Here is a 27,094-nt window from a genome sequence, read left to right on the forward strand (position 1 = left end):
CGTTCCTTATTTATTTTTAGTTTAACGGTTAAGGTAGCATGACGGACGTAGAGTTTTTTTTATATAACTAATTAATTTAGATATCAGTTTGGTTATTTTTGTATTTTTAAAGAGGAAAGTGTGTGTTACTTAAAGTTGGTCCAAACCCCACCCCCATAAAACGCAGCGTAACACTATGCCACTTGGTTGATTTGAAGTGGAGTTAATTATTTCCCTTCCAAAACATAGTGGTTGGCTCAATCTAATAATTCTGAGGCGAATCTCTAATCCTAGTGTTTCTCTCATCCTCCAAAATAACTTAATATAATTGATTTTAATATTCAGTATTTTAAAATATGCCACTGTTTATATTGAACTCTTTATTTTTAGGAAACAATCATATTCAAATCCTGAATTCTCTGACCATATCTGAGGCTAAAAAAGCAGGATCCTTTGTCGATGGATGCAAGGTAATATTCACTGTAGTATGTAGTTGAGCGAAGCTCTTTAAGATAGACTTAAATGCAAACTTTCTAATACTATCACTCATAACGGCTGAACATATTTTAGCCAATCTTACCAAGGTTGTTTCGACAAATGTTTGGAAGTTTTAGGACGCAACAATTTCAAATTTTGACAATGCCAATATATTTTAAAAGCAACTCACAGTTTTTAAATTTCAATATTGGCTTTATGGGTTGCCAAAATGGTTACAAAATAACAACGTAAATGTGTAAACAAAACAAAGAATCTTGGTAGATAGCATATTTTTAAAATCAAGCCAATATGTGACCTAAACACAGTACAAAGGATAAACATTCTGATGATGACCACTAATGAAATAATAAAGAGAAAGTATAACACGCCATTTGGAAACTACCACTGATCAAATAGGTACAGGGTTTAACAAATTTTGATTTTATTTATGTAAACTAAATTAGATTATAACAAATAATTTTTATCTTATGTGATTGGGAATTAAAACAACTAACGAAAACGAACCAATAAAATCAGCAACCAGACCCATCACTAGCTCATGAGATTTGGGAGTTTTTGGACTAATTGCCTAAAAGGCCTATATTATCAATATTTTTGACCCCTTTATTATCAAAAATTGCCATTTTTTTGTAATTATCATTACTATTTGTCTTAATAATATATTTGTGTTTGAGTAAACAATTAAAGAAAGCTTTGTTTAAAAAGAAACTGCCAAACATATTGACGTTTCCAAAGTATATTTCCATTGATGCTCTAATTTCTATTGCTATATTTAAACTTACACAGTTAACAATAATAATGTTTATGTTTGCTGCAGGTATATCTGAGTGGTTACAGAGGGATGGACTTAGAGAAGTTAGTTCGTATTCTCAGCTTGGGAGGAGCAACAGTGTTTTCCGAAATGTCAGATAGTGTGTCTCACGTTATACTTGGTGAATTTGTAATAGATGATGTGAAAGCACTATCTGGTTTTGCTCAGAAGTAAGTATCATGGTACAGCATCCCTCAGTATCACTTTGATAGAAATGTAAGATATAATACAGTACAACCTTGATAATTCATCCCTCAAAAATCATCACGGATTTCGCCACAATCGCTGGAAATCATTACTGATGTTGCCGCTATCGTGGAAATTATCTCAAATTTTGTCACAATCAAAAGATATGTTCACTGATGTTGCTGTGATTGCAAAAAAATTCACAGAATTCGCAAAAGAGGTTTTATTTTACCAGCAGGTTTAAATAAGTAAGTCTTGATTGTCTTGTACATGGATACAGATTGTCCTATATATGGACACAGTTAGTCTTGTACATGGATACAGATAGTCTTGTACATGGAATCTTGATAGTCTTGTACATGGACATAGATTGTCTTATATATGGACACAGATAGTCAATATTAATTTTGTTTTTAAATACATCACTATGACCTGTTCTTATGTATGAATTGTACTTTATAAAGAACGTTTTGTGTGGATAGAACTAAAACAATTTTAAACAAGAAAATAATATCTAAAAAAACTTTAAAAATTTCAAATATTTTTTAATTTTAACCAGATAACTGGTCAATGCAATGTTGATGTTTGCAAAATTTTTAATTTTTACCCGTTTAACTTTATGCATTTTTTCTCCTTAATATTTAAGATTGTAGATAAAAAAAAAACTGTAGACCTCTAGGACTCACAAGGATGAAATGATGACTGTTGCAGACCACATGTTGTTAGCCTGGAGTGGTTGGCAGCTTCTATCAAACAGCGAGCTCCTGCTACAGAGGAATCTTATCACTGTCTAGAACCAAAGAGGTTGCCCGAGCCCCCCTCTCCCCTCAGTCAGAAGGTAAATTAAAGCTCTGAGTCAGGCCTTTATACTGTAATATTACTCTGCATTGAATACAAACAAATTTTATTATTCAAATGACTTGAAATATTGCTTTAAAAATTATAATTATTTGAATAATGTAGATGTTACTGTTAAAATTGAAAGATAATCAAGCTTAACTTAAGTACAAATAATTGATGTGATGATGTGCAGTTACAGTTAAACTTTCTCTATGTTAGAAATATAAAAGTATGGAGAAAAATATTCCGAAACAAAATAATTATCATTATATAATTATTATATTCAGTACCTATATAATAGAGTGAAAGTTTTGCTGTAACACATTAACTCTGAGGCTGGAGAGGGTCGGCCTAGCCATTGTCCTGCTGGTCAGATCGTCCATCTCAACATAGTGTTGCGGGCTTAACAGGTTCTTTACAATAAAACTTGGCGATTTTATAGTAACTATTTATTTACACTAATTATTATCTATTTACAAATATTAGAATTACCTAACACCTAACTAACCCTATCTAAACCTAGCTAAAGCCTATTCTAATTTACAATGTTTCAACTTACAGCTAGCCTCTACAGGATTTATCACTACTTCTGTTACAACACTGTCACTACACTGTCACTAGTGTCACTACACTGTCTCTACACCGTCACTACACTGTCACTGCCACTCCACTAGCACTGGTCACTAACACCGACGGGCGCTTGCCGTGACGATTCTCGGAAGTCTCAACTCAACTCAACTGCCGTGTGCCGGAAGACGGTCCCTTATATAAGTTTGCCGTGGAACATTCTGGAGACACTGGAGACACCTAGTAGCCCAAACAAAGCTGTTTACAGATCACCGTGGAAGCTTCTAGTGGATGTCAAAGACCCTATTGACGTAGTCCGTTGACATGGGTCTATTGTCTTTCGGAGAACCCCGTGTAGACAAACAACCCTTTTGACGGCGCCTGGCTATTGTTGCGCGGGGCTCCTGACTTGTAACAATAGGTTGAGACAGCCTTTAATAGCATTAACATATGGTTTAGATGTAAGCAATGTTAAATAATGTATACTTTCGGGCCAGTAACTTATTTATATGTTTATGATCCATACCGTGTCTGTTCAAGTACTCAAGCTATTTACTGTTTTAAGGTTAAATTACTCTTAAATGTATAATTTAATTTATGTTGAAGGGAATGGAGCTGCTGAAACCCCCAACTGATGACAGTGCAGCCTCTAAGATGCCTCCCCCTCCTGAGCCCCCTGTCAATAGAAAACTCTTCTCAGAGTTCATCAAAGAAAGTATGATGATGTAGATATAACTGACCCATTATGGAATAATGACCAGACAAAACGAATAAACATTTGGATTTACAAAAATTGAATTTAAAGAACCTTAATGACTGTTGTAAATAAAAATCTAGAAACCTCTCATAAAATTGCAAAAAAATTATGATCAAATTAGGATATATTTTTTGTATTTTCTTTTTCTGTTTAATCACTTAGTTCAAGTTGAAAAAAACTAATTTGTCAATAATGAAAATTCAATTTTAGTCAGAATGTTAGATGTACCATGATTCCAATATTGCGATTGTGATTTGTTTATCTTATTCGGTAAGAAATAAATGCTAAATCCTTTTAAAGACTTATGTTGCTTGGAGGTTGTTATAAAAATATCAATCCTGCATAATTGTTTAATCTTTGCTTTAACCAATCAATTGTGTATGACTGTCTAGATATCAAATCTGATGTGTCGCCCATGAAGTCAAACCAAAATCAATCTGTTAACTCAACAACTACAAGCCAGGATTCATATGTGCCTGACTTATTTCTGGGTAAGTTGTTTAATTACTGGGTATGTTGAATCTATACTGGGTCCCTTGTTATTTCTTTGCTACATAAGGGGGTTAAAGATGATTTGTATTGTATTGTAAGTTGATAAACCAAATTTAAAGGCAATTAACTAGAATATAAAGAAGAATGGACTTGGTTACAAAATTACTGCTGATCTAAATTAATGAAAGTGATTTGTGACTAATATCAATAGTTACTTAGTACAAAATGTCATTCATTTAACTTCATCAAACTTCTAAAAATATAATGTGCACAGTAAAAACATCTGTAAAAAATTGGCGAGTCGGTGGCTCAGTTGGTAGCGTCGCGGACTTCGGGCCCAAGGCAGTAGTGTCGTGGGTTCGGATCCTGGTCACTACCACAAACTTTTATCAGTACAGTTCACCTTTGTACTGTACCAGCTCACCCCTTGCTTTGCTGGATACATTCCACGCACAGATCTGTAGTCTATGTGGACGGGCAAATGCAAGGTTAAAAGAGGCCGCCAACCTCTTTAAAAAAAAATAAATTAAAAAAGATAAAAAAACCCAGATCTGTTAGGTTAAAAATAACATAATTTAGCAACTGAAGTAGTGATGGGCGGATCCAAGAAAATGTCTGTACCGGATCTGGATCTTCGGATCCGGATCCATATACTTTTTTTTCCAAGGTTGGGTTTTTTAAATAACTCATATGGCCAGGCAATTTTACAGTATTTTTTGATGTCAAAAATTCATATGGCTAGGTAATGTGTCTGTGACAGTATATGTAAATGTCAATAACTCATATGGGTAGGCAATGTCAAAGACTATCTTTGTCAATATACAAGACTATCTGTGTCCATATACAAGACTGTCTGTGTCCATGTACAGGACTATCTTTGGACACAGATTGTCTTGTATATGGACACAGTTAGTCTTGTACTTGGATACAGATAGTCTTGTATATGAATGGACACAGTTAATCTTGTACATGGACACAGTTAATCTTGTTCATGGACACATATAGTCTTGCACATGGATACATATTATAGTCTTGTACATGGACCCAGATAGTCTTGTACATGGACCCAGATAGTCTTGTACATGGATACAGATAGTCTTGTACATGGATACAGATAGTCTTGTATATGGACACAGATAGTCACTATTAATTTTATTTTAAAATACATCACTATGACAAAACACCTGTTCTTATGTATGAATTGTTCTTTGTAAATGATGTTTTGTGTTAATAGAATAAAAAAATTAAATTAGAAAAAATTTAAAAACTATTTTTTTTTAAATTTTAATATTTTAAATAAGAAAAAAGAATTGGATCCATTAAAACCGGATCCAGCCCAAGATCCGATTTTTGTGGATCCGATCGGGCGTCGGTTCTAGCTCAGATCCGGCGGATCTGGTAGTTCGATATCTGGATCCGACCATCACTAAACTGAAGAAGTCATTGGCTTTTGACAGAAAGTCAAGCAGCTAGTGTTGCCGAAGAATAATACTCTTCCAATGCCGACTGTTGCAGGCAAGAAATTCCTTGTGGTTGGATACGATACTGAACTAACCCAAAACATTGTGGAAGCCATAGAAGAGTCTGGAGGTACTGTTGTGGCAACCAATTTTAAAGGAGTCCCTGACTATGCTGTGGTGCCCGTAGAAACTCCTGTGCCTAATGTTACTGCAATGGAAGTAGTAACACCCCTGTGGCTGGTAAGAGAACTCCACAACAAAACATATTTGGAATCAAATGTTGATTTCAGTTTTAGGGAAGTGTTGATGTAAGGTTTTATAAAAGTGTATTTTCTAAAGTTAAATATGGATAATTTTCCAGAGGAGGCATCTACAGTAAAACCTCCATAGTTGGACACTTTGTGGACTTATTGGACAACAAACTATTGAAATGTCGAACTATAAGGTGTAAATGGAGTTTAATATACAGGAATGTAAAAACACAAGTCTTGTATGGAAATCATTCAAATTTATAAAGTGATATTAATATTTATATTATTATTATTATAAAATACTAAAAAGCTCATCAATTTCACTGTTTATTAGTTAGGTCTCAAGTCAACACTAAATGACAAATTAATTTTCAAGTCAGCTTACATTACAATAGTAACCATTAAATATCACTTGACAAAATAGCTCAGCCCGTGTTCAACTACAAGGAGTGTCGAACTATCGAAGGTTTACTGTATCTACTTATATACAGGGTGTCCAGCCTTGACTAGGACAAAATTTACCAGATTATTTGGGAGGTCAAAACAGGCAAAACATACAATACAACATGTGTCCTATCTCAAACCGTTTAGCGTCTGTCTGTATGTTCTTTTTACAAAAACATTCATAACTCCTTAACCGTCGAGCTATAGCTTTGAAATTCAGCAAATACGTTTATTGTTTTGCCCACTACCTTTGTGTAAAATATGAATGAAAAATGTATAGCTGTTTCAAAGTGAGGGCCATTTTTTTTTTCAAAGCTTAACATCTTAAAAACTAAGTTTTAAAAAAATGTTACTCGATAACAAAAGGTGGAAAATTTTATTTACTATAAGATGGTGCAAAGATTGTTAAGATCGGACCATTATTAACTAAGCAGTTGCTGTTTTTGTAATAAAATAAATGGAAAGCTGTAGAGATAAAGAACAGCTTGTTGACCAATTAGCTGTTTACTTTAACTTATGATAACACGGTCTTCAATAATGTGATTTGTTTTATTTATTTTTCCTGCATTAATAGTTGACGTAAATTTGTGTATATTATGTATGGAAATTGTTGCTCATTTAATTAATTAATTAAATTTATCTTTCAAGCGCTAGATGAAGATGCAAACGACTCATAAACTCAATGTCCCGCTTCCTTTCTTGGACACTATTAGTTCTAATTAAAAGGCTAAGAGTTGGTGTGTAGGTTCTAATCCATAGTATCTCCAGGCGTTTTTTCATTTTTTAGAAATTTTGATTTTTAATGTATATTTTTCCATAAAAACCCGTAAAATAACGGAAAAATAGGATTTACTCAGAAATGGCCTGAACGATTTTTATAAAGATTTAGTATGTTGTAGCCCTTTAAATTCTGAACAGAATGGTATGACTCCCATTTCTGTAAAAATTACGGTTCAAAAGTTATTGTAAATTATGTTATTTTCCCATAAAAACCTCATAAAATAACGAAAAAATCAGATTTTCTTGAAAATGGCCAGAACGATGAAACATTTAGTATGTTATAGCCCTTTAAATTCTGAACAGAATGGTACAAATCCCATCTCCGTAAAAATTACGGTTCAAAAGTTATTGTAAATTATGTTATTTTCCCATAAAAAACCATAAAATAACAAAAAAATACCCCCGTCGCAGCAAACCTGCATACTAAGCGAATTTCCATTTACCCGGCTTGATTTCTACTAAAATATTCCCTATAAATTTTCAGATTTATTTCCTATTTAAATAACATGAATTTTAGTGAGTAGTTAGGTTTGCTGCTACGGGGAAGATATTGAGGTATGTTTTTTCAATTGAAATATTGATAGCTTAGTATGAAATAAACCAAATTGCCAAATTTGATTAAAATATATCCATAAACAAGCAAACTAGAACAGTTTATTTATTCTCCATAAGAATAACATGGGAATTTTAAATTTACAATTTTTTTAATTTTCTCTGTAGTCAATGAACATTCAAAAACACTTCAATATACTAAATTATTTGTTTTTTTAAGCTCTTCAAAATGGTCTAGAGAGAAATTTAGAAATTTGAAGTTTTTAGGGTCAAAAATGAGGAAAACACATTTTTACCCCATAAAACCCCCCATAAACCCCTGATCCCATGGTCCGATTATGCTGGTTCGCTAACTCGTTCGAATAAATGTAGGTTTACACGTTTGTACCAAATTTCATCAAAATCGGATCAATTTTGCTCGAGTTATCGCGCTAACGGACACACACACATATATATATATATATATATATGAATTTGAACGGATGGTGTTTTTGGCCTCTGGGGACCTCAAAACGAAAAAGTAAATCGGTCCCGGGTCTAGGTCTTACCATGAGACCTACGGTAATAGCTTATTCCCTATATGGGAAATTCGCTAAAATCTGATTTTTTGAGAAAACCTGGCTTTGAACAAAATTAATATGTTATGGTCCTTATAATTAAAAAAAAAAAAAAAAAAAAAAAAAATAGCACAACACCCCATTACTGTAACAATTATGGTTCAAAAGTTATTGCAACTTTTGTGATTTTTAACTATAAAATATCACATTTACTCTCACCTCTTACCCATGATAAAGGTTGTTGACAAACTTATGGGAGAAAGTATGTGTCAGAAAGCTGATACCATTTATTTATTTTTTGGTCAGGTAGGGTGGATATTTTAGCTAAAGAGTTAATTTTATTAAATCATATTTCTTTAAATGAACTCTTATTAAATTAACCATAATTAGATGATCTAGTTTGGTTTTAATTTAAATTCTACGAGAGGCACTTCCCACCACGCGGCGTTGCGTCGTACCGACAGATTCTGCCTACAATCTCCTACAACTCGCGCATGCGCAGGTCTTCCAAACAACTACTATTACCGTATACTTTAAAATTTTAAAAGCCGAAGTACGTAGGCAATAGGCATTTCATGAAATATCATCCAAACCCACAAAAAAGGCACATCTTAGGGGTGATCATCGGTTTGATCGGGGTCACGGCACGATCGTCAGTATGACTCTGCGGTCACGGCGTGATCGTTGGTATGACTCGCGGTCACGGCATGATCATCGGTAACATCTCTCGCCATAGCGGCGTCATCGTCACTCGCGAAGCGGCAAAATCACCGACGATCAAATCAAAGCCCGTCCCGAAAAATTCCTGAATCAAGTGTAATTCCGTCCCAAAAATCGGAAACATTTTTTCCCCGACAATTTCCTGAAATTTTGGGACTTTTCCATACCTAATATATATAGATGGATAGATCATAGATTTATTCAAGGTTGTATAGATAATTTGTCGGATTGATTCTTATCTGAATGTGATCTTAAAGAAAAACAGCAATGGCTTTGCTTGCACACTACAGGTATAAATATTGATATCATTGACTTAGATCTCCTGTTTTTCTCAATTTCCTGTAACTTACATTCAGTTCTAACAAAAATTTAAAATCATAGAAAGTCATAAGAAGGAGATTTCCGAAGCCACTTTGTTGGTGCTAATCCCTCATCAATGAGTCCCTTTCCATGGTATTTCAGACAAAGAAAAACTTGTTATTGAACATCTAGGCCGTTTTCCTATTTTTCTTCTAAATTCATTGTATGCATCAGCCATAATTATTAAAGAAGCAAAGGCTGTTATGTCAAACATAGAGATTTGTAGAACACAATATAATCAAAATCAAATACCGTCAACTCATTACATCACAATAAAAGAGCAACTGACATTGTCTGCCAGTCCGAAACTTGTACCTGGAACTTTGTATCGTAAACTTGTGATATGTTAATTGATTTGTTTATGATCTTTTTGTATTAAGTTCCATTCAAAACTTGTTGTAATTTAGCTATTCAGTTGTTTCAACAAAAATATGAAAATGGGAAAGAATGCCTTGATAAAAAAAATTTATTTTCTTAAATCTTGCAGTTGAGGCAATTTCCAAGCTGTAAATAAGTTATGAAAATGAAATAATATACATAAATACAATCTTTTTTCATATTTTATTATCAGGTTATATTATAAACACAGATAGGAGTAAAATAAAACTAAAAATATTTGGTATTAATGATTTTTGGCTTGAGACCCGAGGACCAAAATTATTGGCCCGACCTGACCCGAACCAAAAAGGTCTGACCCGCAGACCCCTAGTTCAAATCTGCCAGACTATATCATGCGTCATACAATATATCATGTACTATACATTTTTGTGTTTTACAGGAGGATTGTAACGATGCTAAAGAGTTGGTAAAAATAGAATATTACCATCAACCATTAATTGTAGACACAGAAAAGAAGCCTCTGACTAGCTGTTGCTTGACACTGAGCAGCTACACTGGCCGAGAGAAGGCATTCCTAGTACAAATGACAGTGGCTCTCGGAGCTGTGTACCAGGACACCCTGGTTAAAGTGGCTAAGAAGAGTGGAGACCAAGGTGAGTGGGCAACATTTCCAGTCTTCATCTATGCCATTGTCCTATTTAAATGTTTTTTTAATGTCACTGTTTTTCATAGCATAATTTATTGATAGGTCAGTTTAAAAAATGACATCTGGGCCCTGTTTCATAAAGATACTAGTCTAGTAATTACTAGTCTAGTAAATACTAGTCCCGTATTTACCTGTCCTACTAATTTGTGTTTCATAAACGTTTTTATACCGCTAGTAAATACTAGTGTATTTTACTAGTCACGTGACCAAAAATACTAGTCACGTGACCAACTTTACAAGTGAACTGTCAACACTAATTTCTAACCTCAATCACGGGTTTTCTGACGATTTATAATGGGTTTAAATTTTGTTTTCATTTGATACAAAAAGTAAATAGTTGTAGAAACGCAGTGTTTTCTTTTAATTAATAACTATATAGACACATAAGTAAAACAATCACATATTATTTATCAAAACGCTATTATTTATGTTCATCAATGAGCCCGCCGACGCGCCGGCGTCGCGTCGCTGCAATCAACGCGGTGATTGTAGTAGCCGGTTGTAGGCCTAGTTGCGGCGCTCAACAGTTGGGTGGAAATTGATCTGTTGCTGCCACATTCGCTGTTATTTGTACAGTAGACTCCCTCTAGTTCGGCCACCTCGGGACCGGACCATTGGCCGGACTACAAAACGGCCGGACTATCCGGCTGCAGTGCATTTTAAATAATCAAAATACAAATAATAGTATTGCACAATCGAGATATGTTAATTCATTAACCTTGGTTCAGTAATAAAAACTGTAACGTTTAAAATCACGCTTACTCAAACAAAACAAAAATTACACAACATTGTACGTACAGCAATAAATCACGTAAAGAACAGAACAATATAAATAAAGTCTAGTACTGCAAGCTACTGCTACCGTAGTCAGCATAGGCTACTACTACATATTGTTTCAGAACTTAAGAATGTCGATAAAAGCCTTAGATAACTCATAAAACAGCATAAAATCATAGTACTTAGTCTTAAAGATAATAACGACAGGTGTAAAATATGATAAAGATAACAATGGATGACGAAAAACACCGCTTATTCTTTATTCTTTGTTCTTCTATTCTTTCTTTGGTTTCTCTTTATCCACACATTCAACAAGTTGCCATGGTTACTAATCACCCAATCACAAACTGTTGTGAAATATCAAGTGCACAGCAGACATCAGTTGTGTAAAGAGCAAGAGCAGATGATTGTCAGTGCAAGCGGATAGCTTGACCTTGAAGCTAACGATTGCTTTTTCTTTGTTTTGCTTAATTTATTTTTGTCAAATAAACCGTGGTGTTTCAAAAACGATAATGGGGGAACCTACTGCATAAAAAAATGGTCCGAAATATTTAATTATAAACTGCATTTCAACATATTAGACTGAAGAAAAACTGTTTATAAAATGTTGTTGGTATTTTTGAGGTTATGTAATATAGATTTACATAGGTAATATGCAACAATTCACCCATAGAAGCACCCGTCAACTAAACTGACATGAATTGTTTACTTCTATGGCCGGAAACTAAACATTCAAGTTGAATCCGGTCGAAGGTCATTCGCCCGTGACGATATGACTTGTCCCCCTGAGACCGGGCCGGACCATCCGGCGGCCGATCCAACCGAAGCCGAACTAGAGGGAGTCTACTGTATAGGTTTTGTTTTATTCTGGCACATAAAATTAAGCTTGCCATGAGTAAAGAAAAGAAAGCTCAAATTTTGAATGTAATTAAATCGTCTAAGGATATTTTGTTAGGAACGTTTTCAAGTACCCTAACCTATGTTTTAAAATATTCGAATGCATAAGAATATTTGGATTAAAAACCATTCTGTGATATTTTGATATTTTGAGTCTACAACCCATGAATAATAAGCCTAAACGTTTATTGATGTAACAAATAATTGCAACGCCGTTACAAGCAATGGAGAAGTAGGTAGGTTTTCAAGTATAGTAAAACATGACTCAAATGCTAGGGCTGGGCGTCGCCGTAACTCAGAGGTAGAGTTCTCGCTTTTCATGAGGTCGGTCCCTGGTTCAAATCCGCGCCACTCACTGTACTTTTCATTCCATTAATTAAACTTTTACATGTTTTTGCATTAAAATAACAGCTCTAATATTCATCATCTAATTTTTTTATTACTTTGAATAACAAATTCAGAATACCAAAATGGATTAAAAGTAATGTTTTTATGATAAGCAGTTCAGTCCAACGCCCAAAAAACAAATATAGGCCTACAAAATTGTTAGTACATCACAGGGTTTTAGCATAGATAAAACATAGGGAAACAAATAATAAGCACCTAAAAATACCCCTGCCGCAGCAAACCTGCCGACTAAGCGAATTTCCATTTGTCTTAATTGATTTTCAATTAAATATATTTTAATAACATTAGGTTTAACGAGTACCTAGGTTTGCTGCTACAAGGAAACTAATAAAGTGTGTTTTTTGTAAAATATTGATAGCTTAGTACAAAATAAAAATTTTTATCAAAATACAAAATATATCCATAAACAAGCAAACTACAACAATTGACAATATTCTCCATAAGAATAACATGGGAATTTTAAATGTACAATTTTTTTTATTTTCTCCGTTACTATTAACCGAAGAAAAATACTTTTATATACTAAATTAATTGTTTTTTTAAGCTCTTTAAAAAGGTCTAAAGAGAAATTGGGAAATTTTGTGTTTTGAGGGTCAAAAGTGAGAAAATCCAATTTTTACCCCATAAAACCCCCCTGTAAAGCCCCGTTCCCATGGTCCGATCATGCTGGTTTGCGAACTCATTCAAGTTTATCCCGCTTTACACCTTTAAACCAAATTTCATCAAAATCGGACAAAAATTACTCAAGTTATCGCGTTCACGGACGTATATATATATATATATAAGTCTATATATATATATATATATATACATATATAAAAATTTGAACGAATGGTGTTTTTGGCCTCTGGGGACATCAAAATGAAAAAGTAAATCGGTCCCGGGTCTAGGTCTTACCGTGCCACCTACAGTAATAGCTTCTTCCAGGGAAATTCGCTAAAATACAATGCAACTCCTCTTTAAAATTGTCTTACTATTATTTCTAGGGATGGTCAAGTCTCGAAATTTCGGGAAATTTTCGGGAAATTTTAAATCTTGTTAAACGAGACGAGATTTCTTTTTGGCCGAGATTTTTATCGAGACGAGAAAAAAAAATAAAAAATAATATTAAAAATGCCTGCAGAAAGTCAATGCAATACCCGCAATACAGGAGCGTGTTGTAGTTGCGTTTCCTTTGCGAAGGCGTTCTTATTTAATTAATTATTTAAATGTAAATATTACTTTAATTATTTTAATAATATTACTTTAATAACATTTGAAAAGTTTTGTTAAGTGTAAGCAGTGTGAGGAATGTTTTATTACTATAAAAAGTCAAAACAAGTAACTATTTTATAAAAATTAATATTGCTTTTATTTTATGATTTATTTTATTTTAGGATAAGTTGAACTCTATCCTAACTGATATCACTATGTTTCCTAATCGTAGGCATTTTTAATAAGTTAGGCGTGATTAATAAAAAATGTTATGCTGATGTTTTTTAATAAAAGATTGTAAATATTCTTGCCTATTATCATTATTTTTGTATTTAAACAGTCATCTAACAATGTTACAAAATCAGGTAAACATTTTGAACGTGCATTTCCGGTTGTGTATGAGAAGGGAAATCCCGTCTCGATCTCGTCTCGAAATTTTATGAGAAATAAAAAATCTCGTCTCGTCTCGTCTCGTACTAAAAATCCAATCTCGTCCATCCCTATTTATTTCCTACTAAAATGTCTTTAAATAAAACCGAGAGCCTTGGGTGTAAAATAATATTTTAGCAATCACAGATCTATTTTTATCTTAAATTACAAACGTGAGCCAATTCGCACTTGCAAAAAGAACTTAATAATTCATTTTCTTTTTAATGATGTGAGTAATGAAATAACTCTCTTTCCAAAAATACTAGTCTACTTCAAATAATACGGGTGTAGAGAGGTTGTTAGAAAATGGCAAGTATTTACCAGTGTAATTTACAAGAGTAAAACTTTATGAAACACATTGCTGTCTACACTAGTAAAAACCACTAGTAATACTAGTCCCTACACTAGTAACTAGTATTTTACACTAGTAGGTTTTTGAAACGTAGACTTGTAAATACACCAGTATTACTAGTCCATGGACTAGTAAATACTAGACTAGTAGTTTTATGAAACGGCCCTGGATACAGAATCAATCTTGATTGGAATCGAACCAGCAACTTTCAGATTTGTGAGAATTGTAACCACTTGGCTGAATTGTGGATATTTATAGGCATGCATTGTGGATGTGATACTCCCTGGTGTGGATTAACGTCCGAACTAGTGAGTACTACTAATATCCACAGTACTATCCTGATAATTAGACCAATTCGTTAACTACGAGGCAAAAATGTGGTTCCGGTTCTACTATAAACTGTAGGTCTCTTAGTTTCCATTAGCTGTTTGGGCTATTTATTAACAGCTGTGTCTATGGAACATGTCGGCCTTAGTCACTAACAAGACTACAAGATCGCGCCACTCATCCTACATCCTACATTCATCTCCATTCATACTTGGTTTTAAATACGTACATTTGTATGGTCACCATTTCAGAATAAAGTATTAAAATTTTAATGTGATAAAGTACTCAGATAGTTCTTACTTATAAAGCTGCTTCTCACCCCCAGAGCAGAACGTTTATGTTTATAAACATTCTGCAACGGACTTGGAAAAATCCAAAAATGTTCTCAACACCAAAATAAATATAAAAAACAAAAACACAAAAATAAATTTAAAAAACATTTTGGCAGGCTGGACTTTCTGCAGCCCTCCTAGTCTTTCTGTGACAATGTCACACTGTCACCTGTAGTTCTGCTTTGGCTTCTCTCTGTCAACTCCTCTAGGATTACTGACAAAATATTGTAACACTGTATAATACTTTCTGAAATAAACATTATTTTGTTTTGATCTTCCCTATTGCCTATTGTCATGTTTAACTTTCAGAGCTGCTAGCTTCCACTCACCTTGTCTGCCCCAAGCCTGAGGGTAAGAAGTTCACTGCTGCCACTAGGTGGGGTCTGACAATAGTTACCAAGGATTGGCTTCTGGCTTGTGCACACTCTAGTTCAAAAGTTCCAGAAACCAGTTTTCTGGTCTCAGAAATAGCAGGTAACATTGTTTTCCTACACTTGTCTATTTTCTGAGGGGTGGTCAAGATATAACTTTCAAATGCCCTCACCCTGTACATCCCATAACCTTGCAGTGACTAAAGACATTCAATACAATATCATATCCTACCATATGATGCATGCTTGTTGAAAATACACTTATAGATCTGGAAGCCAGTATTCAATCAAGTATATCTAGTCGTGATACTCGAATCCAAAAATGTCGATTCTCAAAACCGAAACTGAAACTCGGAAATTTGAATCAAGAAACCTTTATGCAAAACCTTTTTGGTTCTGTTCTGGTCAAGGTTACAAAAAAAGAACAGGTTAAGTGTTAATTAACAAATCAGAATAAATTCACTCCTGACCTTGACTTAATAGCATGAATTGTGATTAATCATATATATTAAAACGTGACAGGGTTTTTTTTCACGATTATGAATCAATTACTTAACGGATTTTCACGATTTTTCTGTTGAAAGAAAGATAATTTTAAAAAATTGGGAATGTTGAAGCCATAATTTTAGTTTAGGGTTTAATTTTTTTTTTATTAAGTTTTAATTTTTTTTGTCTAGCAGCCGACGTAAACATTCTTGACTAGCTTTTGCTATTATACCATTTGCTTAACGTAACAGCTGTAAACATTCTGCGTTTGCAACACAAATTCAGCATTTGGATCAAAATGAAATTACAGTACATAGGTAGGGTTAACTTATTTATACTATGTGGAATGCTATATTAATTTATTTGTTCATTTATTCGGTAAGAGGATGACCGATTATTTAAATATACACAGTAAAATACTAGATGTTCTAATAATTTTTTTTTTAGCAGTATTTAAAACCTCTAGTTTGTTTTAGTGCAATATAATTTGTTATAACTAACTAACAATCTATAGAAATATGAGGTTATTTTATTTACTCTGTGATTTTGTCATTGATTATAGGAAATAAGTAAGATTCTATAACCATTGCTGTATACGAATCGAAGCTCACGAGCTTTCAAAAGAAAGCTTTTGAAAATTTATTTTCTACTCAAATTTTTTAGGAAAGGTTGGAAAATAATAATTATTACATGTTTTAATTCATCTTGACAGCTTTTTCTTTACAATAAATTTTGAACTGCTTAAAACTATGCTTGAATTAGGAATAGATATATTGATATAACTATATCCAGTTTTAATGGACTACTCGATTCCCGTACGTAGGACGGGCCGTCAGCTCGTACCCTTTAAACCTAAACAAATAAATTTTTCATAAACAACGAACAAACCTTAAAATAAAGTAAACTTCTGACATTAACTTAAAATGTTGATTTAATTAAAACATTTAGTGGTCAATATTTATTTGTGTTTATTAAATATTGATGTAAAACATAACTCTTCCAATAATAGTATACTATTTTTGATACCTATTGCAGTTAGACTATAAATTACATCTTGCATCAGTGTTACTGATGGTTTGTTTGCGTCATTGCTGCCAGCTTGAGGATTACAGTGTTCAAAATAATAATAATGATGCCAAAAAATAACAGCAGCTTCAAAACTAACAAAATCCTCAATTTCCAAACTTTAGAGTCCCTAAACTCGCCGATTGAATCTCAAAACCAAAACTTTTTCCAAAGCTTTGATGGTTATGAGATTTGGTTTTGACACGTCACTAATATCCAGTACATTAGTCAAGATATTATTACTGAACTGTTATATGCAGCCGTATGGTAATAGGCATTTTTGAAAATATTCTCAAATGCAACTAATTTAAAAAGTCTTATCAAAGTCATTCTACAGACTCGTCAGCCAGTATTGGATATCAATCGCTCAGTTCAGTGACCAAGCAAACCACATCAACATCTGCAGTGGTCAGCACTCCTAAGCCTACAACTTTCTCAACTAAGGAGGCTGATGTCAACTTCAAGACTCCCACCAGTGGTCCTGCCAACCCTCTGCCCCACCCTGCTGTCAACTCACTGAAGCGCAAGAGTTCTGCAATCACACCTGATGATCACAGTCCCTTCCATGTTTCCACACCTGACACACCATATGGACAGGTATTTCATTCACTTCAATACAAGCTGCTATTGTTACAGAAGGATGTTCCACTTTGTACAAGCCTACTATGGATTGTCTTTAGGGGTGTGCGAGGCATCGAAAATGCATTGAAATTCCGATTCGATTTGATACATCAGATCTCGATTCGATTCAGTGATGATCAAAATAACTATTCGATTCATGGGAGAAGGGACCGATCATAAGGTATACCCGGGTGTTTAAAAAATCTGTTTACTGAGTAATTGTATTTGTTTAAAGTAAATAATAAATCAACTTTACTTATTTTATAATTTTATTGAAACTGAATTTACACTACACATAGGTTGTAAACTTAAAATAAATGTTCAAAACGCTTTCCACTAACTTCAGTGCATTTTTACAGCGGTTTTTTTTAGGGGTGTGCGAATAGTGATTTTCAACCTCGAGCCGAGCTTTTTCAAAAATTTTCGAGCTCGAGCTTTTTCGAGCCGAGCTTTTTCTAGCGTCACCTTATCTAAATTATTAAACTTTTTTTTCTTAAAAAAGTGCATAATAATAATGTTCAGTCAATTTTTAAATAAACACAATGTTATTTTAATATGTTTAAAAACATTGAGAATTGTCCAGACATAAAATAGGCCTAGTAGATGACCACGATAAGAACTGAACTCAACTAAATTAAGATGCAAGAAATAAAAGGATAATTGAAGGCCTGACGAGATATGCAGTGCAGACTGAGACAATCAGATTGTCTTTCATAACAGAACAGCAACGCGACCTTGAATGACGACAAAACAACTAGCAAGACGATTACATTATTATGTATATTGTAACTACTACTATGACTATTTAATTCTATTTTGTATAAATAAATACAAAATAAATTTAAAAACACGTGATTATTCTTGTTGTTTTCCATGCACAAAATATTTTAGTTTTATCAATCGTATTAATAAAAAAAGAACATAGTTGGTTTGGATCCAAAAAGGTGGAGAGACAAGTAAAAAGTAAACTTATATATTAAAAAATATATAATTGACATATGAAGGAAATAGACCAAAACACTAAAATTATTGAATAACACACAAAGTAAAGAAGAAATGAAACAAAGAACACTATGAATCAACACTGTCACTCAATTTTGTTATCTAGAAGGGTCGGCAACTAATCAATAAATAGCCAAAACCAGTTTCCTCCCCTTCTTGCAGTCTAACCACCTAGTCCAGGAGCTGAGGGGGTTTGAGCATGCATGAAAGTAGTACGCAATGTTATTGCTGATTATTTTAATATGGACTGTGGTGATCAAAATTACGTATGTCGCCTATTTCAAAAGTGGTCGATAAGGTAGGGGGGAGGGGGCAAACATGGCGGTTTGCGCTATGCATTAAAACGCTGATATTTCGAAAACGGTGAAAGATAGAACATCGGTTAAAACGTCGTTGTAATTCTAAAAATGTGGACTACAATAATGGTTATTGAGTCCGAGGTCGTATCTCTATAAATAAACAAGTTATTGTATAAAATATGTAAAAATGGACTTTTCGTGTAGTTTTGTTTACCGAAAGTAGAATTAATTTGTGAGTGTCGCAAAGAAGTAATATCAAATACCTTTGCTGTTAGTTGTAATATGGACTATGGTGATAAAAAATACACATGTCGCCTACTTTTCAGGTGGTCGAGAACTTGGGGGGAGGGGGGCAAAGATGGCGGAACGCGCTATGCATTGAAACGACTATAGCTCGATAACGGTACGAGATAGGACATCGGTTAAAACGTAGTTTTAATCCAAAAAGTATGGCCAATAGAAAAGGTTATTGAGTAAAAAGTTGTATCTTAACTAATAAAAAAGTTATAACAATAATAAGAATAAGTTTAACAATATATACATTATACAGCTATTTTTTCCAAAATCATATGAATTGTTGATCAAAAATAGTGTTAAATCACTTAATTACTCGGCTAAATATTAACTAGATGCATTTTCTTAATTACTCGGCTAAATATTAACTAGATGCATTTTCTTATAAGAAAAAAAAATATTATTACGAATACATATGGTTTAAAATGTAAAACACGGCCTCCAAACTACATATAATACTTGGGGTTTCGCCGCAATCAAATGCATAATACAGATTACCACTACAAATCCAATTTTAATTATATTGACATATGTTATTACAATATGATATTTAACAGATTCTTATTAAATACAGTTATATGAAATAAAAAAAAACATATCTACAAAAGTAAATACCTTATAATAAAAAATACGGCAAATCTCTTCATTCTGTCCACAACAATTACACTGGTTGTTCATATTATTTGTTGAATTGAAATAGGTACCTATCTTTTGTAAGTTGATGAAGATTTATTGCCTAATCCACTAGTCACTAAGAACAAACGTGCATAAAAACCAGCCACATACAATAAAAAAAAACATAAGCAGCTTAAAATAAATTGTATTGAAATTTAAAATATATCAATAACTATTAAAAGTTATAAAAGAATGTTATTTGTATAAATAAAACACAATAAATGTCAGTAGTCTTAAACTGTACAAATACTTTCACAACCCCGATATCACTGAGTTGGTAGGTAATGAACTTTTGGGGGATTAACAGTTGTGCCGATATCAGCAGCACTGCGCAGCAATTATGACGCAACCTTTCGGACAAACCCCGAGGCGTTTGGAGGCTGTGTTTTACATTTTGAATTATATGTATTTATAATAATATTTTTTTTCTTATAATAAAATGCATCTAGTTAATATTTAGCCGAGTAATTAAGTGATTACACTATTTTTTATCAACAATTCATATGATTTTGGAAGAAAATAGCTGTATAATGTATATTTTGTTAAACTTATTATTGTTATAACTTTTTTATTAGTTCAGATACAACTTTTTACCCTCAAACCTTTTCTATTGGCCATATTTTTTGGATTAAAAATACGTTTTAACCGATGACCGATCTCGTACCGTTATCGAGCTACAGTCATTTCAATGCATAGCGCGTTCCGCCATCTTTGCCCCCCTCCCCCTAAGTTCTCGACCACCTAAAAAGTAGGCGACATGCATATTTTTTATCACCACAGTCCATATTACAACTATCAGGAAAGATATTTGATATTACTTCTTTAAAACAGCGTTTTAACGCATAGCGCAACCCGCCATGTTTGCCCCCTCCCCCCCACCTTATCGACCACTTTTGAAATAGGTGACATACGTAATTTTGATCACCACAGTCCATATTACAATAATCAGCAATAACATTGCGTACTACTTTCATGCATGCTCAACCCCGTCAGCTCCTGGACTAACCACCCCTCCCCCCTAAACCGGGAGGCCCAACACTTTGTCCTTAAAATACCCTAGCCTCTGAAACAATAAGTTAAACCCTTAAACCCGCGTGACAACAGGTTTATGAATGCGTTCACTATTTTTCATTTTCCAGAATTAACTATCAATTATTATTATTTGCAAGTTACAAATAGGAAACTACATCACATTATGGTATTCAATGACCTATGTATTATTATCAAAAATTAATAATTCATTACTTATTTTGATAATAAATACCCCCGCCGCAGCAAACCTGCCGACTAAGCGAATTTCCATTTGTCTGAATTGATTTCCAGTTAAATATATTTTAATAACATTAGGTTTAACGAGTACCTAGGTTTGCTGCTACAAGGAAACTAATAAAGTGTGTTTTTGAGTAAAATATTGATAGCTTAGTACAAAATAAATAAATTTGCCAAGTTTGATCAAAATATATCCATAAACAAGCAAACTACAACATTTGACAATATTCTCCATAAGAATAACATGGGAATTTTAAATTTACAATTTTTTAAATTTTCTCCGTTACTAATAATCGAACAAAAATACTTTTGTATACTAAATTATTTGTTTTTTTAAGCTCTTTAAAAAGGTCTAAAGAGAAATCGGGAAATTTTGTGTTTTGAGGGTCAAAAGTGAGAAAAACCAATTTTTACCCCATAAAACCCCCCGTAAAGCCCCGTTCCCATAGTCCGATCTTGCTGGTTCGCGAACTCATTCAAGTTTATCCCGCTTTACACCTTTAAACCAAATTTCATCAAAATCGGACAAAAATTACTCAAGTTATCGTGTTCACGGACGTATATATATATATATATGTCTATATATATATATATACATATATAAAAATTTGAACGAATGGTGTTTTTGGCCTCTGGGGGCATCAAAATGAAAAAGTAAATCGGTCCCGGGTCTAGGTCTTACCGTGCCACCTACGGTAATAGCTACTTCCCTATAGGGAAATTCGCTAAAAGCATTCACTACAGCACGGACCACTTATTGATACATATAATCATCAAGGTAACTGTTACTTTATACAAAATAAAAATTTACAAAATTGTGTGGCCAGTCAAACTTTATAAACAAACATTTTATTCCATAAAATACATATGGTAAATAGGGGTTGGTTTAAAGGAAATAAAATACAAAACAGATAATTAATTATTTTGATAAACATTAGAAAGGTTAGGATTGATTGAACTAAAATAACTGCAGGGAAACTTATAAGTAGAAAAGTGTTCAACCACAATCTGTTTAATCAGTACATTGTTAGAGAGAGAGAGAGAGAGAGAGAGAAAGAGAGATAGCAGATAGGGGCGTTTGATAAGGAATCTGAAAGAGTAAACAAACAAGGAACAACGACACGACGATACTCGTTTACAGCCTTATTGTGTCGCCCACTACATTTGCACACGTGACCACTTTTTGTTTCTTCCTTATCCTTCATCCGTCCCAAAATAGAATTCCTGAAATTGTTTGTTGGTATAATCTCCCCTCCCACACAAGGCGCAGTGCTCAGTGCGCACTGTAGGTTGCCACGGCAACCGTGTGTCGTCATAGCGACAAGCCAATCACGCACTCGCACTGCGTTGTATATTACGATACGAATAGCTGTTAGAAAGACAACGCGATAGGTGGTCGTTTGTCTCTTTCCTATCTCCTCAAAATTACGATCAATCATTGCGTCTTGACTGAGCTGAGGTTCGTGCTTATCATAAACCTCGAATGCATGAACAACGTAGAATTGTGATAACATTGTTTTCAATTATGACCCAAATTAAGTGTTTTGACTTAGTATTAAAAGCTCGGCTCGAACTTCGAGCTTTTTCAAAATGTCTCGAGCCGAGCCGAATAATGAAAAGCTCGACCAAAAAGCTCGAAGATTCGAGTATTCGCACACCCCTAGTTTTTTTACACTTGTAACAATATTTTTGCATAGATTTTTATTGTTGTTTAAGGCTTCAAATTCTCATGCAAATCGACTGGCCTCCAAGGTCCTGCGATCTTTCACCATAGACTTTTCTATTTGGGGCACCATTAAAAATAAAGGAATTGTGAGCATTCATTGCAAGAGAATTTGAAGCCTTAAACAACAATAAAAATCCATGCAAAAAGATTATTATAAGGTAAGAAAAGCACTGTGAAAATTGCATTGAAGTTAGTGGAAAGCATTTTAAACAGCTATTTTATGTTTACTGCCTATGTGTAGTGCAAATTAAGTTTCAATAAAATTACTATATAAATAAAATTGATTTAATATTTCTTCCAAACAAATACACTTACTGGTAAACTGATTTTTGAAACACCCGGTATATTGAGACATATAGTACTGTGACATTGACTATCCATATCCATATACGTTAGTGACATTGACTATCACAGGGTGTCTAGTAGTCGGGAAAATCGGGAAAGTCGGGAATTAGTATTGAATTTCAAAATGGTCTTGAAAAGTCGGGATTTAGTCTTAAATTTGATTTAAAAGTCGGGAATTTTTATGATTTTGCCGCGATCGTCGTCTTCCGTTTACGTAACCGCAAAACCCAATGATGATTGTCGAGAAATGTTTACGATTTTGCCGCGATAATGGACAACGATGATGCGTTTCCGAAACCACGGGAAACGACGATGACCTTTCCGTGATCGCGGGAAATGACGATGAAGTTTCTGTGACCGCGGGAGACGACGATGATGTCTACACGGCCGCGGGAAATGTTCATGATTTTGCCGCGATAGAGGACGACGACGATAACCTTTCCGTGACCGCTGGGGACGACGATAACGTTACCAAGACCGCGGGAGACGACGATAACGTTACCGAGACCGCGGAAGACGACGATTACGATTCCGTGACCACGAGAGACGACGATGACGTTTCCGTGACAGCAGGAGACGACGATAATATCTGCTCGGCCGCGGGAAATGTTCATGATTTTGTCGCGATCGCCGATGACGACGATGACGTTTCCGTGACCGCGGGAGATGACGTTGAAGTTTCCGTGACCGCGGGAGACGATGATGTCTACACGGCCACGGTAAATGTTCATGATTTTGCCGTGATCGCGGACCTTGACGATAACGTTTCCGTGACCGCGGGAGATGACGGTGATGTCTAAACAGCCGTGGGAAATGTTCATGATTTAGCCGCGATCCCGGATGATGACGTTTCCGTGACCGCGGAAGACGACGATGATGTCAACACGGCCGCGGGAAATGTTCATCATTTTGCAGTGATTGCGGACGTTGACGATAACGTTTCCGTGACCGCGGGAGATGACGATGATGTTTCCGTGACCGCGGGAGATGATGGTGATGTCTAAACAGCCGCGGGAAATAATCATGAATTTACCGCGATCCTGGACGACGACGATGACGTTTCCGTGACCGCGGGAGACGACGATAATGTCAACACGGCCGCGGGAAATGTTCATGATTTAGCCGCGATCCCGGATGATGACGTTTCCGTGACCGCGGGAGACGACGATGATGTCAACACGGCCGCGGGAAATGTTCATCATTTTGCAGTGATTGCGGACGTTGACGATAACGTTTCCGTGACCGCGGGAGATGACGATGACCTTTCCGTGACCGCGGGAGATGACGATGACGTTTCCGTGACCGCGGGAGATGACGATGACGTTTCCATGACCGCGGGAGATGACGATGACGTTTCCGTGACCACGGGAGATGACGATGACGTTTTCGTGACCGCGGGAGATGATGGTGAGGTTTCCGTGACCGCGGGAGATGACGATGACGTTTTCGTGACCGCGGGAGATGATGGTGATGTCTAAACAGCCGCGGGAAATAATCATGAATTTACCGCGATCCCGGACGACGACGATGACGTTTCTGTGACCGCGGGAGACGCCGATGTCTACACGGCCGCGGGAAATGTTCATCATTTTGCCGTGATTGCGGACGTCGACGATAACGTTTCCGTGACCGCGGGAGATGATGATGACGTTTCCGTGACCGCGGAAGATGACGTTTCCGTGACCGCGGGAGTCGACGATGATATCTGCTCGGCCGCGGGAAATATTCATGATTTTGTCGCGATCGCGGACAACGACGATTACGTTTCCGTGAATGCGGGAGATGACGATGAAGTTTCCGTGACCGCGGGAGATGACGATGAAGTTTCCGTGACCGCGGGAGATGACGATGAAGTTTCCGTGACCGCGGGAGATGGCGATGAAGTTTCCGTGACCGCGGGAGACGACATTGATGTATACACGGCTGCGGGAAATGTTCATGATTTTGCCGTGATCGCGGACGACGACGATCACGTTTCTGTAACGGCTGCAGTCAATGATGATGTCTAAACGTACAGTACACGGAAGATTTCATGATTAAAAAAACCAAATTTGCTAGTTATAATTTTTTATTGCTGCATTATTTCTTTACTTGAAAACACCACATTGTCATAATACTACTTTATGACAAAGACGATGAGTTGGTGTAGTATTATTTAGAAAATTTGGTTAAGCTATAAAAATTGGTATCGGTATCAAGAATCGAGAATCGATACATTTTGGTATCAACACCCACTAATTGTGGAAAAAACTAGTCTTGAAAAATCCGGAATTAGTCTTGAAAAGTCTTGAATTAGTCTTGAATTTTATAATGGAAATAAACTAGACACCCTGCTATCAGTATCCATATAGGTAATTGATATTGACGTATACAGTAGAACCACCGCTAATCCGTCACCTACGGGACCGGGAACATGGTTGGAACAACAAAAAGGTCGGATTATCAGAGGAACTTGTTTATTGGCATAAAAACATAGTAACACTTTATTTTGAACAGACCACAAATAACTGAAAACCCCGGTTAAACCAACATTACATAAAACAGTCATTTCTAACTCATAAACAACGCCTAATACTGTATAAATGGACTATAATGTGATAATTTGCATATTACATCATCAAAATACAATTAGTAGCCTCTTGCGCAATCATGATAATGGGGGTGGGCTAGTAGTGATTTTTCAATTTGAGTCGAGTAGTTGTGAGTTAAGTAGGCCTAGGCCCAGGGTTTTTAAGCTGCGGTAGCATTTTTAGAATCTAACTATTCACAACTAAAAATGCTACACTGTTTTGCAGTCTAGGTCTATAGCAAATTTTCTACAAATGAAATTGAAGATGTAATGTTCAAACATATGTAATATAATATTAGCCTACTGGAATTTTTTGTTTTAAATGCATATTGAATAATATTTTTTCAATAGACAATAGACAATATATATTTATTCCTTTAAGCATACAGATAATGCAATAGGACAAGTCAAGAATTATATATGGTAAAATACATAGAGTTGAGACACATAGCTTAAAAACAAGATAGGAGCAGACAAAGATTTAGATAAAGTGTTTACATCAGATAAACAGTTCATGATGTGAGGCGATCGATCGTCCATGTAGTCTGCAACAGAGTAGTAGGATTGGTCCTTTAGAAATAGAGTTACAGTTTTCTTAAATCTATTGAGTGGCAAATTTCTAATAGCTATTGGGAGTTTATTATAAAGAGCGAGTTGATGGTAAACATGACAATGCCGGGTTTTTGCAAGCCTTACATATGGAGTAACAAGGTTATGTCTAAATCTAGTGAGGTGATCATGATGAGCATTTTGAGGAGCAAAAGAGTTGATATTTTGTTTGACATATACTAAGGTGTTTAAAATATACACAGATGGCATGGTCAAGATTTTTAACTTCTGAAAGCTAGTTTTACATGATTGACGATCTCTTAAGTTGTCAAGTAGTCTTACCGCCTTCTTTTGCCATCGGAAAACCTTTTTTGCATGGCATGAATGACCCCACAGTCGAATACCATAGCTGAAAGTAGCATGAAAGAGTCCATATTAGACAACTAGCAGTGTATCAGAGCTTACTGATTGCTTAAGCTTTCTTATTAGGTACACAATTCTTGATAGTTTTTTACACAGATTACGGACATGAGGTTTCCAAGTGAGGTGGTTGTCTAAAGTGAAACCCAGAAGTTTGACATCACTTCTTGCATTACAGGTTGTCGGAATTTCTCTAAGAGAGAAATAAATTAAATCTGTTTTTTGCTCATTTATTACTAAATTATTGGATGCAAACCAGTTTTTGGAAGAGATTAAGGCATTTGAGAGTAGTTGATTGGCATGTTCGAAACAACTATCTGAGCATATCAAGGTTGTGTCATCAGCGTAAAGTACTGACGAAATAGGGACATTACAATACATATCGTTA

The 27,094-nt window shown here is 35.0% G+C and overlaps 1 protein-coding gene across 5 annotated transcripts in view; it reads left to right on the forward strand.

Annotated features, from left to right (window-relative positions):
• LOC128988015 (DNA topoisomerase 2-binding protein 1-like) overlaps positions 1–27,094 on the forward strand; it is a 172,123-nt gene that overhangs the window by 66,854 nt on the left and 78,175 nt on the right. For all 5 annotated transcript variants that reach the window (XM_054409186.1, XM_054409183.1, XM_054409182.1 and 2 more), the window contains 9 exons: positions 370–449; positions 1,295–1,458; positions 2,186–2,312; positions 3,488–3,596; positions 4,031–4,129; positions 5,646–5,830; positions 10,033–10,246; positions 15,325–15,489; positions 17,275–17,534. In XM_054409186.1, the coding sequence (XP_054265161.1) occupies positions 370–449; positions 1,295–1,458; positions 2,186–2,312; positions 3,488–3,596; positions 4,031–4,129; positions 5,646–5,830; positions 10,033–10,246; positions 15,325–15,489; positions 17,275–17,534 (1,403 nt within the window). The remainder of the gene's footprint in view (positions 1–369; positions 450–1,294; positions 1,459–2,185; positions 2,313–3,487; positions 3,597–4,030; positions 4,130–5,645; positions 5,831–10,032; positions 10,247–15,324; positions 15,490–17,274; positions 17,535–27,094) is intronic.

Source organism: Macrosteles quadrilineatus, unplaced genomic scaffold (genome assembly GCF_028750875.1).
Source record: "Macrosteles quadrilineatus isolate MER2022 unplaced genomic scaffold, UCM_ALF_1.0 Scaffold_2__2_contigs__length_208266976, whole genome shotgun sequence".
Classification (NCBI taxonomy): domain Eukaryota; kingdom Metazoa; phylum Arthropoda; class Insecta; order Hemiptera; family Cicadellidae; genus Macrosteles; species Macrosteles quadrilineatus.